At 41.8% G+C, this 18,315-nt stretch overlaps 2 protein-coding genes across 2 annotated transcripts; both read left to right on the top strand.

Moving 5' to 3' along the window:
• The first annotated feature begins 15,030 nt into the window (after nt 1-15,030).
• On the top strand, nt 15,031-15,462 carry LOC138355804 (uncharacterized). Its single transcript, XM_069311334.1, has one exon. The coding sequence runs from the start codon at nt 15,031-15,033 to the stop codon at nt 15,460-15,462; it is 432 nt and encodes a 143-aa protein (XP_069167435.1).
• An 828-nt stretch (nt 15,463-16,290) lies between these two features.
• On the top strand, nt 16,291-17,740 carry LOC138355803 (uncharacterized). Its single transcript, XM_069311333.1, has 3 exons — nt 16,291-16,444; nt 16,643-16,803; nt 17,129-17,740. The coding sequence occupies exons 1-3, from the start codon at nt 16,291-16,293 to the stop codon at nt 17,738-17,740; spliced, it is 927 nt and encodes a 308-aa protein (XP_069167434.1).
• Nucleotides 17,741-18,315: the final 575 nt, after the last annotated feature.

Raw genomic sequence — 18,315 nt, 5'->3', positions numbered from 1 at the left:
AGATCATATTGGAGAACATTATTTTCCACACCATGTCATACTGAGAAAATCAGCCACTACCCCACTGAGGATAGCAATTAACTGCAGTGTCAAGATCAGGCAGAATAGTGTCTCGTTAAATAACGTAACCTGACAAACACTGTACGACATGCTGTTAAAGTTCCGCATAGAGGCTAATGCATACATGGCTGATATAAGTAAGGCATTCCTTAGGGTAGGTCTTCAGGAAGAAGACTGTAACCAAAACTACTTGCAACACCCACACTAACACCACTACCACCTCAACTACCACCAGCACCTCCACTACCAACACCTTCACAACCACTACCAGCACCACCAACACATACTACCACACTATACCAAATACCACTACCACACTGTTACCTATCGTACGTTACGGCTCGTGATCCTACAGCAGCCAAACTTTAATAAGTCTAGGGATACGACACAACTGCTGTTCTCAATAGCGAATCACCAGTATAACCCCTTAATGGGTAATGAGCATAAAATAGAATCTTCATAGGACTGAAGAATAAAGACTAAGCATATATATATCATTTATATTAAATAAATCTCAAGGCAAACAGATGATTATATGGTCACAATATATCACATTAAAAATATCACTGTAACTTCCAGACATTAAATCAATACTAAGAATAATTATATGGCTAGAACAAAAGAATGACTTAACTCCAAGATGATATCTCCCTGGTTTCTGCTCAGCTACTGAACTACAATATGAGAGTCAAAAAACACATTGCCTTGCCCCGCGAATAAATTGCCAAAGTTACAATATTTATTATTTCAACAATGGAGCACTATATTGTGACAAGAGTAATCTTAAACTAACTTAATGAATAATTAGTACATATTGATATAGACAACAAAAGTACGTGTTTCTTTACATAGTAATTAAAATATGCATACAGAATAGCATAATGGCATGCACACCCCAGCAACGGACGATCCCACGACAATTTGCCAGATACAGTTCACTCAATTATTATTTCACTCTGTTACCCACTTATGATCACATATAAATCATTAGTTCCCGTGGGAAAACTGATCACACAAAGAAATAAACAATCATTCCCACGATACGCTGGGCCTAACGCCAACACTGTAACATGAATGTGCATTTGCATAGAACATATAAGTATAACAATATACATGCTTGTAATTTACATACAATTATAAATGAACATATTAATATATTCACTTACGTATCTTATAAGGGTACGTAACACTTCCACCTCCAAGAAAAAAAATGCAATGGATTGAAGATCAATGGCATTTTTTCGGAAGTAAAAATGTTAGGTAAAAAGAAACATTTCATTTATGGTACATCAAAACTTCTTGACAAAGCATCAGCAATAACATTTTGTCTGCCTGGAATATGTTTGATTTCTACATTAAATTCCTGCAAAAACAATGACCATCGCAGAATTCGTTGGTTCTTGACTTTCATCATATTTATAAAGATAAGGGGGTTGTGGTCTGTAAATACTAACACTTTATTTCCTGATAAGTAAATCTCAAACTTCTTGATTGACAATATAAGACCCAACGCCTCCTTTTCTACCACGGAATAATTTCTCTGAGCTGCATTAAATTTTCTGGAATAGTAATACACAGGATGCTCAATCTGGTCTAAACCAACTTGAATAAGCACAGCACCTATCCCAACATCTGACGCATCAATGTGTAATATAAATGGTTTATCAAATTGGGGACTAGCAAGAATAGGTGAGGTGGACAATATGCCCTTTAGGTTCTGAAAAGCATTCTGACAATCTTGTGTCCACTGAAACTTTACTTGCTTGCGTAACAAGTTTGTCAAAGGAGCAGCTACTGTTGAAAAATTTCTACAATAACGCCTATAGTATGCACACATACCAATAAACCGTTGGACTCCTTTCTTATTGGTCAACACTGGGTAGTCCACAATGGCTTGAATCTTATCTTGTAAGGGGATAATCTTACCTTGTCCCACCTCGTGGCCAAGATAAGTTATCGTACCTTTTGCCCAACTACACTTATTCATATTTATGGTTAACTTTGCGTTTTCTAACACTGTAAACAAGTTCTTAAGGCCTAAGAGATGATCGGCCCAATTCTTACTGTACAAAACAATGTCATCAAGGTAGGCCCTACAATCTGGCACATCCTTGAGTAAGAAATTCATAAGTCTTTGAAAAGTAGCAGGTGCATTTCTCAAACCGAATGGCATGACATTAAATTCATACGCACCATCAGGTGTAACAAAAGCAGTAACCTCTCTAGCATACTCTGTTAATGGAATTTGATAATACCCTTTTGACAAATCAAGCTTACTTACATATTCGGCATGACCTATGGACTCTATACATTCTTCCAACAAGGGTAAAGGAAAAACGTCCACTGTAGTGTTCTTGTTCAGTTTCCTGTAATTCACGCACAATCTCCAGGTTCCATCTGGTTTTGGCACTAACAAACACGGAGAGCTCCAAGTACTTTGACTTGGCCGAATGAAATCATGCTGGAGCAGATATTCCACTTCTGCTTGCATAATTTTCCTCTTTTCGGGATTCACTCGGTACGGATGTTGTCGAATGGGGGTGCTGTCCAGGAGCTGAATGTCGTGTGTGATGAGGTGGGTCTGGGTAGGAACCTCCCCAAACAGAGATGTATGGTTGTCCAGCAGAACCTGGAACTCATCACATTGTTCCTCCTGTAAATGACATAGCATCTCCCTGCCATTGGAACTGGAACTGAGAAGTTGGATATTAACAACATGTCCCTCACTACAATTATCCTCAGGTGGTAACTCTTCCCGACTAAAACAAGCTACTACACCAGGTCCAACATAAGCTTTTAATCTGTTAATGTGCACAGTCATTTGGGGTTCTGAAAGATTAGGGTTAATTAGTTTATAAGTTAGGTCTCCCACCTTGTCTACCACTTGGTAGGGTCCTGCGAACTTATGGGACATGGAAGTCCCCATACGAGGTTTCAACACCAACACCAAATCTCCGACATCAAACGACCTTAGCTTAGCTTTGAACTTCTTGTCATATCGTACTTTCATGGCTTGTTGAGTCCTTCCCAGATGTTCTTTCGCCAACTCACGAGCCCGACACAACTTAGCCTTGACCTCACTCAAGTACAATCCGCTCTGATGAACAGAGACATCTCCCAACAACTTTTCTTGTAGCATTTTAAGAGGACCTCTTACTTGGTGACCAAACACTAGTTCAAAGGGTGAACAACCCAATGACTCTTGTAGCCCTTCTCTAGCAGCAAACAACACAAAGGGGAGATTCTCATCCCAATTACGTGGATGAGTTTCTCCGGTTGTCTTCAGCATTTGTTTCAAAGTCTGGTGGAAACGTTCAAGTCCACCTTGGCTTTGGGGATGATATGGACTGGACAATTTGTGCCGAATCCCTCGGGATTCGCAAAAAGTTCTGAAAACTTTAGAAACAAAATTTCCCCCATTATCACTCTGAATAACTCTAGGCATTCCAAACAACGAAAAGAATCTTTCAAGACACTTGATGAGATTATGAGCCTTGGTATTCCGTAGAGCATAAGCTTCAGGAAATCTAGTAGTCATACACATGAGAGTGAACAAAAACATGTTACCCGATTTAGTCTTAGGTAAAGGACCCACACAATCAATTACAACATGAGTAAATGGTTCATCAGGAACTACAATAGGTTGCAATGGTGCTCTAGGTACAGATTGATTTGGTTTACCAACAATTTGACAGGGTATACAGTTATGACAATATCTGACCACGTCTTTCTTTAACTTTGGCCAGAAAAAATATTTACTTATCTTATGGTACATATTCGTGATACCTTGATGACCTCCCATGGGGTCATCATGTGCAGCCTGCAGGACCTGCCTACGATAATCATTGGGGACAACGAGTTGGGTTCTAATCTCACAATCCTCTGAAGAGGGAGTTCCCTTGGGTCTCCACCTTCTCATCAGAAGTCGATCCTTGAAGAAGAAACCCGTCCCTTCCTCCAATGCATCAATATTATCAGGAGCCTCAGAAATACACTTACTTAAACTAGGATCAGTAGTCTGTACAACACTTAAGGGCAATGACTCAGACTCAGCAGCGAGCGGGCAAGAACCTAGTAGCTTGATCTCTTTTCCCGATTGATCAGAATAAAATGGAGTCATAGCTACTTCGGCCTCACTCTCGACAACTGGCGCACTGGAGACAAGCGGGCAAGGTACAGATAGTTCAGCCTCCTCACCTTCACTTTCCTTGTGATTTAGGTTCGGCGGGGCTTCTACTACGGCCTCACTCTCATCATCCAGTCGAGTCATAAAAGAATCCTCAAGATCCACCTCCCACTCCTTTACTGAAGGGGTCCTGGTCTTGGGAACAGCAACCTCAGTGAAGACAGGATTACTCTCACCTGTTTTTCCCATTGATCTAGTAACAACACAAGCAGGGTAAATAATATCATCATCTGCTTCCGGTTGAGCTAATACATTATGGGGTTTAGTTAACATGATGGGACACTTGGGCCCTACAACCATTTGGTTGCCAAAATCATTACCTAGAATAATGTCTACCCCAGGAATGGGCAGTTGTTTACTTACACCAACATTACACCATCCTGAAGTATATTTAGAATCAAGGTTAACTTGCAATAAGGACACTGGTTGCACACTTCCGGCAATACCCTGGAGAAGCACAACTTCACCCAGATCTCGGGTGTCAACATCATCAAGTACCTTCTGGGTAATAAGAGACTGTGAAGCTCCAGTATCACGGAGTAATTGAACAGTCTTATGTCTACCATTAGTACATAATAAGGTACCTGTGGACATATAGGGTTTGAATTCAGCCATCCAATTGGGACTGACTGTAATACATGAAGAATTAATAGGTTGCACTCCTTTACTCATAATAAGACCAGTTGGTCGGAGTTCAGGATGCAAACTAAAACATGAAGAAATCACATGCCCCCTTCTCTTACAATGGGTACAATGTTTGACAGTGGACACACTGGTATAACCAACTGCCGGTTTAGAATTAGCATTACTAGGCTTAGATGATCCTGGCAATGGAGTAACCATCTTAGGGTTAGTAAGAGAAGAGTTCACGGGAGTAACTGTCGCACCAGGAGGAGACTTATACTGATAAGGAGTACGGTGAGCATTGAAATTTACTCTACGACTAGACTTAGGTGAAGTGGCCGTAAACGGGGCCTTAGTCAGCAACTCATGCTCATCCGCGAGCTTTGACAGCTCATCAATATCGGTTACATTCTTTTGTTCTGCCATAAAAGTAGACAACTGGTCTGGAAGACAGGACAATACTTCTTCCATTATGAGAAGATTCTTTAGAGCATCAAAATCAGTGACTGCAAGTGACTTTAACCATCTGTTGCAAAAATTCGTCTTCTGACGAGTAAAATCGGCTATTGTCTGATCCTTGATTCTCCTTAGGTTCCTGAACTTTTGCCTGTGTGCCTCTGGATTTAGTTGGTATGCATTGAGGATGCTTTTCTTTACAAAGTCATAATCAAAACTATGAGCGTCAGGGAGGGATGTGAAAACCTCCTGACTACGCCCCTTGAATTGAGACTGCATAATGGCTACCCACTGATCCCTTGGCCAGTTCATACTGATGGCAATTTTATTAAAATGTGCAAAGAAAACCTCAGGATCTTCCTCATTGAACTTGGGCAACTCTATATACTTATTCATCCTGATGGGATTATTATCACTATTTGTTGAAACATTACTAGTATTTCCATGCCCAGCTGCCATACGCTGTGATTCAAGCCTGAAGTTAGTGTCAGCCATTTGTTGTTGAATCTCTAATTGTTGCTTCTTTGTGGCTTCAAGTTGCAACTCAATTAAACCTCTCTGGTTTTGTGCCGCAATTTCTAAACGCCTAGTCTCTAGCTCCCTTTGCTGAGCTTCAGCCTCTAATATTTGCTGTTGCTGTTGAGCTTCAATCTCTCTTTGACGAGCTTCAGCCTCTAATATTTTCTGTTCTTTTTGAGCTTCAAGCTCTAATTGGCGAGCTTCTAACTCAAGACGCTTTAACGTCATCTGATCACTCGACTCCTCTCTTAACTCTTCTAGAATTTCTTCACCTAACTCCCCATTCTCAACAAAATGCGTCACAATGACTTTCAATATTTGGGCTTTAACCATTCTATTGCTGGCGGTCAAATCCAAATGATTTGCCATTTGTATTAACTCAGTCTTTTTAAGGTTCTGAATCCCTTCAAAGTCTGGGTGAGCCACCAACGCTGCAACTTTCTCCTCCATCGTTACTAACACTTGGCACTTGATTCACAAAATTAATTAACACAATGGCACTGCACTACACTTCACTGTAAAATTGTCACCACACTGAAAATTCGCTTGGCCTCACTGCACAAACAAAATATATAGGATGACTTACCTCAAAATCGTGAAACGTTGTTACTTGACACACAGGAAGGCTTGCTTGGCACATGGAATAGTTCTTAAGAAACACACTGAGACACTTGACACTGGTACCTAGGAAGGCAAGGTTAGATTAGCATAGTTAAGTTAAGTGGGACAATATTTCCCGGCACAGGCCCCCATAACTCTTTGTTACCTATCGTACGTTACGGCTCGTGATCCTACAGCAGCCAAACTTTAATAAGTCTAGGGATACGACACAACTGCTGTTCTCAATAGCGAATCACCAGTATAACCCCTTAATGGGTAATGAGCATAAAATAGAATCTTCATAGGACTGAAGAATAAAGACTAAGCATATATATATCATTTATATTAAATAAATCTCAAGGCAAACAGATGATTATATGGTCACAATATATCACATTAAAAATATCACTGTAACTTCCAGACATTAAATCAATACTAAGAATAATTATATGGCTAGAACAAAAGAATGACTTAACTCCAAGATGATATCTCCCTGGTTTCTGCTCAGCTACTGAACTACAATATGAGAGTCAAAAAACACATTGCCTTGCCCCGCGAATAAATTGCCAAAGTTACAATATTTATTATTTCAACAATGGAGCACTATATTGTGACAAGAGTAATCTTAAACTAACTTAATGAATAATTAGTACATATTGATATAGACAACAAAAGTACGTGTTTCTTTACATAGTAATTAAAATATGCATACAGAATAGCATAATGGCATGCACACCCCAGCAACGGACGATCCCACGACAATTTGCCAGATACAGTTCACTCAATTATTATTTCACTCTGTTACCCACTTATGATCACATATAAATCATTAGTTCCCGTGGGAAAACTGATCACACAAAGAAATAAACAATCATTCCCACGATACGCTGGGCCTAACGCCAACACTGTAACATGAATGTGCATTTGCATAGAACATATAAGTATAACAATATACATGCTTGTAATTTACATACAATTATAAATGTACATATTAATATATTCACTTACGTATCTTATAAGGGTACGTAACACACACCACACACCAGACTACCACCACTCACCACCACTACCACACACCACCACTACCACACCCCACCATCACAGCACACTACCACACTACACTGCACCACTGCTACCACTACACACCACCACTACCACACTACACCACACCACTTACACACACAACCTCTACCACAATACACCACCACACTAAAATACACCACTAATACCACACTGTCCCTCCACACTACCACACCACACTACACCTACCACACCAAACCACTACACCACGCCACATTACAAAACAACTCCATAGTCTCCTGAGACTGATGGATGCCTACTACATACCACGACACCACACTGCCTCACTACACTTCCTAACCACATAACTACACCACATTACCACACCACATCACTTCACTACCACACCACATCACTACTGTATGTCAGCTTACCTGCAGGTTCTCTGAGATACAGGGAATCTTTTGAGATATGACGCTACCGAAATGGTTACCAATTTATGGAAAAATTTGTATTATAAGTTTGTAGGCAAAGGGGAGCCGTCGTGCCCTAGGTACAACAAAATCGTGCCCCTGTCTGCAAATTCACCATTTTGTGTGCGTTGACCGCCGACCGGAGATTGACTGGCTGAGGTCACTTGACTTGGATCTGTGACGTCACCGGGAGACCTGGCCCGCCTCCTGCAGAGCCCCAGGCGCTCAGAGATAGGCGACGCCTCACTGAGGGTGGACGTACGCTGGTTGAGCTCTCGAGTTCCGAGGTCTAGGAGCCTCATTCAGTGGATTTACACAGCCTGACAAGTTTATAGTGACTACTAAAGACTGCAGCACTTCAGGGAAGTGCGAGGGAGCCGAGTTCCAGCGGTGTAAGGGCACCGAGAACTGTGGACTGGTAGTCTTGGAAGAGTAGTGAGAGTTACGACGGCTGGAGTAGTGAGTGACTCGTCGTCAGTAGAACTCCAAGGTACTCAGAGCTGTTGTGATTGGATCACGCCCACTGGGAACTCAGAAGGGAGAAGACGCATCCTGATCCAGGAGTGAGTGACCTCGGTGAAGGAGTGCTGGAGGGAACGATGTGTGCAGTGATGACTGGACGAGCCAACGCCCAGGAACCTCACTCAGAGAACGAGTACGGAGATGACGAGAATCTTCACACCACCTATGACTGGTGACTCATCTGGAACGTCAAGGAACGACGTGAGGGATGGAGGAACCCCAGCGACCACCGGAGGCCAGGCATCTGAGGGCAGGATTTGATAAGGTAGATAATTTTTCCCTTCATTATTAGGCAAGATAGGCCTATTGTTATGTTTAGGCATTTACTAGTTTATAGTAGTCATAGGAGTAGATTAGTCAGTGGGACTGCGCGTGTATGTCATCCACTGCCTAGTGAAGAAGACACCGAGTGGCCGACCTGTGGAGGATTGAGGATCTACGCTAACGAAGTCGCCCCCTCTTCCTAGTGAGGGGCCAGTGGTCCATTTAAACTCGATTAGCTGATGTAAGTTGCCGGCGGCCACCAGAGGAGCGCTCCTGTCACCATTATTATTTCCATAAAAATATATTTAGATATCTCATGTGTCTGTAGTATGCTTCTGAGTAAACTTTATTATTTAATCACTGCTTTTGGTGTCACCTCCATCTCATTGAGCATTGTGGATATATGATTATACTACACTGGTACTGGCATTTCCTAGAGAGTGACCCAGTGTTGGTAACACGACAGTATATTTGAATTCTAGTACTGGCAGCATATAGAAAGAGGCCCAGGGCTGCTGTAGATACATCACATTCGAACCAACGGCGTTGCTGGGACGCAGAGAGAATTACCCAGCTGGTGACTAGAAAGGAACAGGTGGAATTGAGGTTACGGCCGGGAGTCCGGCAAAACTTTGCCACGCACAGGTGGGCACGCTCAGCGGGAGTCGCACACTGCAGGATTGAGCTTAGTAGTGTGGGCTGGGCCTTCTCCTCTCCCCCTTGGGTCCAAGGTCAAACTGTAATCTCACGTAACACAAGGGCAAGGTGAGTGACACTACACAACACTACCACTCCATGTCACCACACGTGGCCACCACACCACACTACCCCAACACGCCACCACCATATTACCAACACCACCACTACCATTACCACGCCACACTACTACACCACTATTAACACACCACCCCACCACACAACCCTACCACATTACCTCATAACACCACCACACAACCACACAACCCTACCACATTACCTCATAACACCACCACACTACCACACAACCCTACCAAATTACCATACCATGCCACCACAACACTGTCTCCTCATCACCCTACCACACTTCCACCACACCACCACCTCTACCACATCATACATGATACTACCTCAACACACTTCCCCCACCACCATAACTGCTACCCCACTACTACCACTCCACAACTACCACACTGCAATTACTGCATGGCCCCACTACACTACCACACCAGACCACCATATTACCACACCAGACCACCACTATACCATTACTACCACACCACAACCATCAACCACCAACACCAATAATCACTACCACCAACAAAGACCATCACCCACCACTGCCACCAACCACAATTCACCAAGAACCACCACCACCATCACCACAATAGATTCTCCATTAAGTGAAAATGATGAATAAAAAAATTTGAACCCTCCTTGATTATGCTCCTGTATTATTTTTACTAAACGTAGACATATATATTTTATATTTCTTCATTTCTTATTTATAACATCAGTCATGAAAACTACTTTTATCCAACATTTATGGTTGCCAAAATGTCTCAAATTTTGCAGGCGATGAGTCACAATAACGTGGCTGAAGTATGTTGACCAGACCACACACTAGAAGTTGAAGGGACGACGACGTTTCGGTCCGTCCTGGACCATTCTCAAGTCGATTGAGAATGTGGGGTCTGGTCTCAAATTTTGTTTAGCGAACGTTGTGGAAAACATATTTATGACTCCACTCAATAACGTATCTAATATGGGAAAGCAAACGTCAAATGCTTTCAACAAATTTCCAGGTTAGTTGTTGCAACCTAAAATTGTTTGCTGGTATAAGGAAAGTATCTGGAAATGGAAGGGATCAGGATAAGGAGTTGGGATGAGATGGGGGCAAGGAATGGTGCCCAACCACTTGGACGGTCTGGGACTGAACGGCGACCTGTATGAAATGTGACCATCATTCTACCGTCCACCCCATGTGCTTGGGCACCATCCTTCCCAATTCATCCTTCCCATTCATTCACCCAGGGTGAAAAAAACACGATGGGTGAAAAAAGTGAAAGGGTGAATGAAGGACGAAGGATGAATTAAACACGAAAGGTGATTCATGAATGGTGAATGGAACTCGAAAGGTGATTGAAACATGATAGGTGAATTAATCATTAGGGGTGAATGAGACATGAACGATGAATGAAAGATGGAGAGTGAATGAAACCATGAAGGGTGAATCAAACATTAAGGATGAATGTCTATACAAAATAGTGACTGACTGTTCGAGGCTGGGGCTAGATGCCTGGGTTCGTCTCACCAAACTTTGCATAGTGACTGGTGTGTGTCCGGGTTATGGACCCTGTTCCCTTGTGAAGGAAATGGAAATAAAACTAATTTCCAATCTCGCTAAATACAAGATTCCAATCTCACCAAGATTACAGGGATGATTGGTAGCAAAGGTGGTGAATGGCCTGGGAAGTTGGTAACTGTCAGGTGAGGATTGGTACCAAAGGTGGTGAATGGCCAGGGAAGTTAGTGAGGGTATAGTTACGATGGTTACATTGAAGATAGTGAGTAAGGAAGATGTTAAAGTGATGAAGATAGTGAATATGGAAGCTGGTTACAGCGATGAAGGGAGTGAGTAGTGAAGGTGCTTACAGTGATAAAGATTGTAAGTAGGGAAGATAGTTACAGTGATGCAGATAGTGAATAGTGAGGATGCTAACAGTGATGAAGATAGTCAGTAGTAAAAATGGTTATGGTGATGAAGACAGTACATAGTGAAGATGGGGCTTGCGTCCCCTAAACCAGCGGTCTTCAACATTTTTACACCTACGGACCAGCAAAAATAGGAGAAATATTTCGCAGACCAGCTGACGGCTGAGATAGAAATAAAAACCACTGTAGATAGTATTTTATTTATTAAAACTACTATTATAAAATTTAAATTTTCAGTTAGTGCGCCATCTGCTGCTGCTTCTTTGCCATAAAATTTGATATACGTGGCGGCAGCGTTGTTTCTGCGAGACAGAGCGCTGCATCCATTCGAATTCTCTGTACTGTTTTATTAATGATGTGGCTGAGAAAGTCTTTTCACATAAATAGGCAGTCGAAAAAACGATCCAAAATTTTGTAGCTTTATAACTCTGAGATGGATATTCTTTTTCGAGTGATATCCAAAATTAAGACGTTGATTGCATTACATGTCCGGACACCAGAGTGACGTCAGAAGGCAAGATCAACTTTTATTTTTCTCAAGGATCAAGTGCGGATGATTTTATATCTGGCAAAAATTGATAATTAATCCAGAGATAACCTTGACGAGATTATCAAGGAATTTTTCAGGGGAAATAATTATTAAAGTTTCAGCTAATGCCCTTAAATGTTGACTTATTATGTTGAATATGACTTTCTGGTTGGCATCAGAAGCAATCAAAAGTTCTCCTAAAAGTGGAAACATTTCTAAATCGTTCTCTTGTACATGACTCTTCCTAGGAGCCAGCTTCTTTCTGAACACATCCAATTTATTTCTCAGTGTAAAAATATGTTTTTTTTTCTACTTGTTTTTCTGGTTAAATATAACAATTCCATTTGTTATAGAGAAGTAAATGGAGAGCAGGAGGTTGTGAACAGGCTGAGTAGTTTGGTGCAGCATGTTATCACACATGCTGCACCATGTGTGATAACACACATGGTGCTATCACAGTTATCAGTGGTCATTATATCGTTCACATAGGCGAGTAGTAGGCATCCTGCAGTCTTGGGAGACTATGGAGTTGTGCTCTGGTTGCTGAGGCTGGGGTGTCCTCACGAGGGAGCAAAGCTTAGTATATAAGCTTTGCGGTCGGTCGTGAGGTCGATATGAAGAATCATATCGATCTCGGTATGGGTCGGTCGATAAGAAGAAGCTGTTACCCATGCAGCAGATACCCTCTCTCCACGTTGCAGAAATTGACCAATTGAAAGGCAAACGCCAAAACTTTTGGTTCCAGCGCCATCGCAGGAGCTGCCAGAACGCGGTTGAAGATAACAACGAACAGGATTAGGGGCTCCAGCTCCAGATTTTTCCTCGAGGTTGACTCCTGAAGCCCGTCCCAAAAGTGGGACGGGCTTCAGGAGTGGCGTGTGTGAAAGGAGATGTCGGCCAGTGCAAGTTAATGTCACACGCCACCACCAGGGACCTCCTTCTAACGCCATCATGCTATCCTCAATTATTTTAAGGTTTAAGATTATTTTCAGGGAATTTCTACTCTAAATTACATACAACTTCTCGTTCATCACTACTGTCAACATAACGTCACATGCCGTTCATCACTCTCGTCAGCTAGACGTCACTTCCTATCCATCATTATCGTCGACGTGACGTCATTTCTTGTCCATCATTATCATCAACATGACGTCATTTCTTGTCCATCATTATCATCAACATGACGTCACTTCCTGTCCAACACTGTCATGGGCATGATGTCACTTCCTGTCCATCATTATCGTCGACATGATGTCACTTCCTGTCCATCACTATCACGAGCATGATGTCACTTCCTGGTCATCATTATCGTTGACAGGATGTCACTTCCTGTCCATCATTATCGTTGACATGATGTCACTTCCTGTCCATCATTATCGTTGACATGATGTCACTTCCTGTCCATCATTATCGTTGACATGATGTCACTTCCTGTCCATCATTATCGTTGACATGATGTCACTTCCTGTCCATCATTATCGTTGACATGATGTCACTTCCTGTCCATCATTATCGTTGACATGATGTCACTTCCTGTCCATCATTATCGTTGACAGGATGTCACTTCCTGTCCATCATTATCGTTGACATGATGTCACTTCCTGTCCATCATTATCGTTGACATGATGTCACTTCCTGTCCATCATTATCGTTGACAGGATGTCACTTCCTGTCCATCATTATCGTTGACATGATGTCACTTCCTGTCCATCATTATCGTTGACATGATGTCACTTCCTGTCCATCATTATCGTTGACAGGATGTCACTTCCTGTCCATCATTATCGTTGACATGATGTCACTTCCTGTCCATCATTATCGTTGACATGATGTCACTTCCTGTCCATCATTATCGTTGACATGATGTCACTTCCTGTCCATCATTATCGTTGACAGGATGTCACTTCCTGTCCATCATTATCGTTGACATGATGTCACTTCCTGTCTATCATTATCGTTGACATGATGTCACTTCCTGTCCATCATTATCGTTGACAGGATGTCACTTCCTGTCCATCATTATCGTTGACATGATGTCACTTCCTGTCCATCATTATCGTTGACATGATGTCACTTCCTGTCCATCATTATCGTTGACATGATGTCACTTCCTGTCCATCATTATCGTTGACATGATGTCACTTCCTGTCCATCATTATCGTTGACATGATGTCACTTCCTGTCCATCATTATCGTTGACAGGATGTCACTTCCTGTCCATCATTATCGTTGACATGATGTCACTTCCTGTCTATCATTATCGTTGACATGATGTCACTTCCTGTCCATCATTATCGTTGACAGGATGTCACTTCCTGTCCATCATTATCGTTGACATGATGTCACTTCCTGTCCATCATTATCGTTGACATGATGTCACTTCCTGTCCATCATTATCGTTGACATGATGTCACTTCCTGTCCATCATTATCGTTGACATGATGTCACTTCCTGTCCATCATTATCGTTGACATGATGTCACTTCCTGTCCATCATTATCGTTGACAGGATGTCACTTCCTGTCCATCATTATCGTTGACATGATGTCACTTCCTGTCCATCATTATCGTTGACATGATGTCACTTCCTGTCCATCATTATCGTTGACATGATGTCACTTCCTGTCCATCATTATCGTTGACATGATGTCACTTCCTGTCCATCATTATCGTTGACATGATGTCACTTCCTGTCCATCTAATCTTACAAACCTACGCAGTAAACGTGAATGTGTGTGAACCCCTACCTACCCCATATTTTGTACGTTGAGGATCATTGCGTATAAAATGAGTCGCATTATTTGAGATTACTGATTGACGGGTCATCGCTCAAGTTACAAGATAATAAGATATCCATCCAGCTCTGATGTCACTGTTCCACTAGAATTCTAACTTTCCTTTAATTTCTACCCTGTATATAAAACCATTCAAATAAACACACAGGACAAAGGACAATCTTTATCGGAGTTTGGCTTGATGGAAGGTGGGGGGAAAGACATGGCTAACGGAGATATAAGCTAAGGCAATCGACTGACTCACCATACAAGTCCTTGTTCAGTGAGTCAGCAGAACTCTGCCAGTCTTCAAATGGAGAGCGAGACGTCTGCACAGCAGAACTCTGCCAGTCTATACACGGAGAGCGAGACATCTGCAAAGCAGAGCTCTGCCAGTCTTCAAATGGAGAGCGAGATGTCTGCACAGCAGAATTCTGCCAGTCTATACACGGAGAGCAAGACATCTGCAAAGCAGAGCTCTGCCAGTCTTCAAATGGAGAGCGAGACGTCTGCACAGCAGAACTCTGCCAGTCTATACACGGAGAGCGAGACATCTGCAAAGCAGAGCTCTGCCAGTCTTCAAATGGAGAGCGAGATGTCTGCACAGCAGAATTCTGCCAGTCTATACACGGAGAGCGAGACATCTGCAAAGCAGAGCTCTGCCAGTCTTCAAATGCAGAGCGAGACGTCTGCACAGCAGAACTCTGCCAGTCTATACACGGAGAGCGAGATGTCTGCACAGTAAAACTCTACCAGTCTATACACGGAGTGCGAGACGTCTGCACAGCAGAACTCTGCCAGTCTTCCCACGGAGAGCAAGACGTCTGCACATCAGTGTTATTCGTCAAAAGAAACAGATTAAAATATCTTCTAGTATGGGGTTCAAAAACTCTTTCCACAATCTTTTTTGTAAAAAATAATGTAAGTTGAAGAAAATAAGCTAAGAATGATTGGGAAAATAAAACAAGCCCCAAACAAGACTTACCAGAGAGAAGGATAGGCTGAAACCAAGGATGTGACCAAGCCAAGTGTGCATCATTAACAGCTTACAGACCAAGATCTACTCGATAGACATTCCATATACAGTTTTGAATAATTTAATCTTTAAGACAATACAAAACCCAAAGAAAGTAAAGCCAAAATGCAGGAGAAGCTGCGTCTAGAGCCTTCTGGTCAACCTTAATAGAGAGACCTCTCTCGGGAGGCTGTAATGGGAGGTCAGGAAAATTAATTTAAGTTAACGACCTAAAAAATTAGATAAAGAGCCTTTCAATTTCCTAAAGTTTTATGCTATGTGAAAAAACATCTGTGGCAAGATGGCGGCCTTGAGGCTGACAGAAAATCTACAATTATATCATGTACAACAGAGACTGAAAAATGCGTATTTCAGTTTGAACACATATACATGAACAAAAATTTTTCATCAGCAATATTTCCATCGTTACAAAGAGACATTGGCAAGCTTTGCGATGGGAATGAACTATGCATAATATTCATTGGGCACACAGGGACTGGCAAGACCGAACAAGTCTTGGGTAAACTCCAAGAAACAGGTAATCTGGGATCCTACACGATGTCCCAAAACTGGGGCATCTTGGAGAGTGCTGGGAACTTCCTCCTGGAGCAGTGGAAAGTTCTCCATGCTTCAGCATATGAAGTTCTGAAAGGGGAGACAACTGACCTTCTAGCCCAAAAGAGAAATCCTCTTAAAGGTTCAGATAAGTGTGGTAAAGATGCTAAATAAATCAAAATTTGTAATACACATGAGTTACATGATCTCATAAAGCAGCTGTGGAGACGAAGGTCCACGCGGACAAGGAGGACTAGACAGGGCTACGATGAGTATTTTTCATACTCTAATATGATCGTTTCTCTATGCTGGAAATCGGAAAAGGACGCCACTCTCACCTTCATTGACCTTGCAGGTTTCAGACTGCCTGGTGAACTTGATGAAGATGAAGATGATGGCATGGAAAGTTTCCTAAACTTCAGTAAAGTAATAAAAGGAGACATGTCATGTAATCGCAGTGACCCTTTGATAAGGCTCCTGGAACCCTACCTGGAGACTCCGTACAAGTCAACATATGTAATTTGTTGCGTTGCTTAGAAAAATGGGGAAAGTCAACCCAATTTAATAAGTCTCCAGGGACTCGGTAGAAGACTGTGACTTTGTAACAGTTTTGCGTGTGATTGTACTAGCCGGTGTGTCTAGCCCTTGAACTGTGCGACACATCATATGATGTGGAGAGTAGCTTTCACGGAATTGCTCACCACATCATATGATGTGTGAGTGTACAGTGTAAGATTTAAAAGTCCCGCGGCTACAAGGAGCTCACATCAGCTTCCTCAGAACTCTAGGAACCCTGCCCAATCTTGAAAAAAATATCTTAAGTCCCTCACTTTATTTCTAGGGCCTTAGAAAGAAAATGCTGACCGTTGCTTGGCAACATCGCCATCCAGTGTCTGAACGATTAGGACAACCATATAGGAGATTAGGACAACCATATAGGAGATTAGGACAACCATATAGGAGATTAGGACAACCATATAGGAGATTAGGACAACCATATAGGAGATTAGGACAGCCATATAGGAGATTAGGACAACCATATAGGAGATTAGGACAACCATATAGGAGATTAGGACAACCATATAGGAGATTAGGACAGCCATATAGGAGATTAGGACAGCCATATAGGAGATTAGGACAACCATATAGGAGATTAGGACAGCCATATAGGAGATTAGGGCAACCATATAGGAGATTAGGACAACCATATAGGAGATTAGGACAACCATATAGGAGATTAGGACAACCATATAGGAGATTAGGACAACCATATAGGAGATTAGGACAACCATATAGGAGATTAGGACAACCATATAGGAGATTAGGACAACTATATAGGAGATTAGGACAACCATATAGGAGATTAGGACAACCATATAGGAGATTAGGACAACCATATAGGAGATTAGGACAACCATATAGGAGATTAGGACAACCATATAGGAGACACTAAACTTGTAACAAGATCAAATGAGTGATTACCATGTATATAATTTGAGGCAAAATATGGGCTATATGTAATTTTAAGATTTAAGCTTAAAACTTATGTATACATGTATTATTATGAATAAGTATGTGGGTGTCTGTATATCTATACTTATATATCCATACCTACTTATATTTTCAAAGTTATACATAATAGATAGAACCTTTGACACACAAATACAACCTGTTAGCATGAAAAAAACTTAATAAATAAAGTGAGAACAATGAAATCAAATCAACAAAGTCATTCCCATGTGGCGCCTCAATTCATTTGACCTAAAAAAGGCCACTTCAGGCCACTACAGCTAAATCATAAGAGCTAGAGACTTTTTAATTAGATTTTTGTGCTTCCTGAAGGCTAATTAACAATGTAAAAAAAAAAAAAATTCAGGACAATGTTTTTCTTGAGCACATGGGGGTATATCAGCTATTGACAGTTAGCAATCAAAGGGCTAGTGACACGTGTGTTCAGACGGCATCTAATAATGTGAGAAGACACGCCGCAACTGTTCGACCTTAGACTTGCCTCGCTTCTTGCAAGTC

Source organism: Procambarus clarkii, chromosome 69, assembly GCF_040958095.1.
Source record: "Procambarus clarkii isolate CNS0578487 chromosome 69, FALCON_Pclarkii_2.0, whole genome shotgun sequence".
Classification (NCBI taxonomy): domain Eukaryota; kingdom Metazoa; phylum Arthropoda; class Malacostraca; order Decapoda; family Cambaridae; genus Procambarus; species Procambarus clarkii.
Note: the sequence above shows the minus strand (reverse complement) of the source record. Positions and strands in the feature narration are given on the sequence as shown.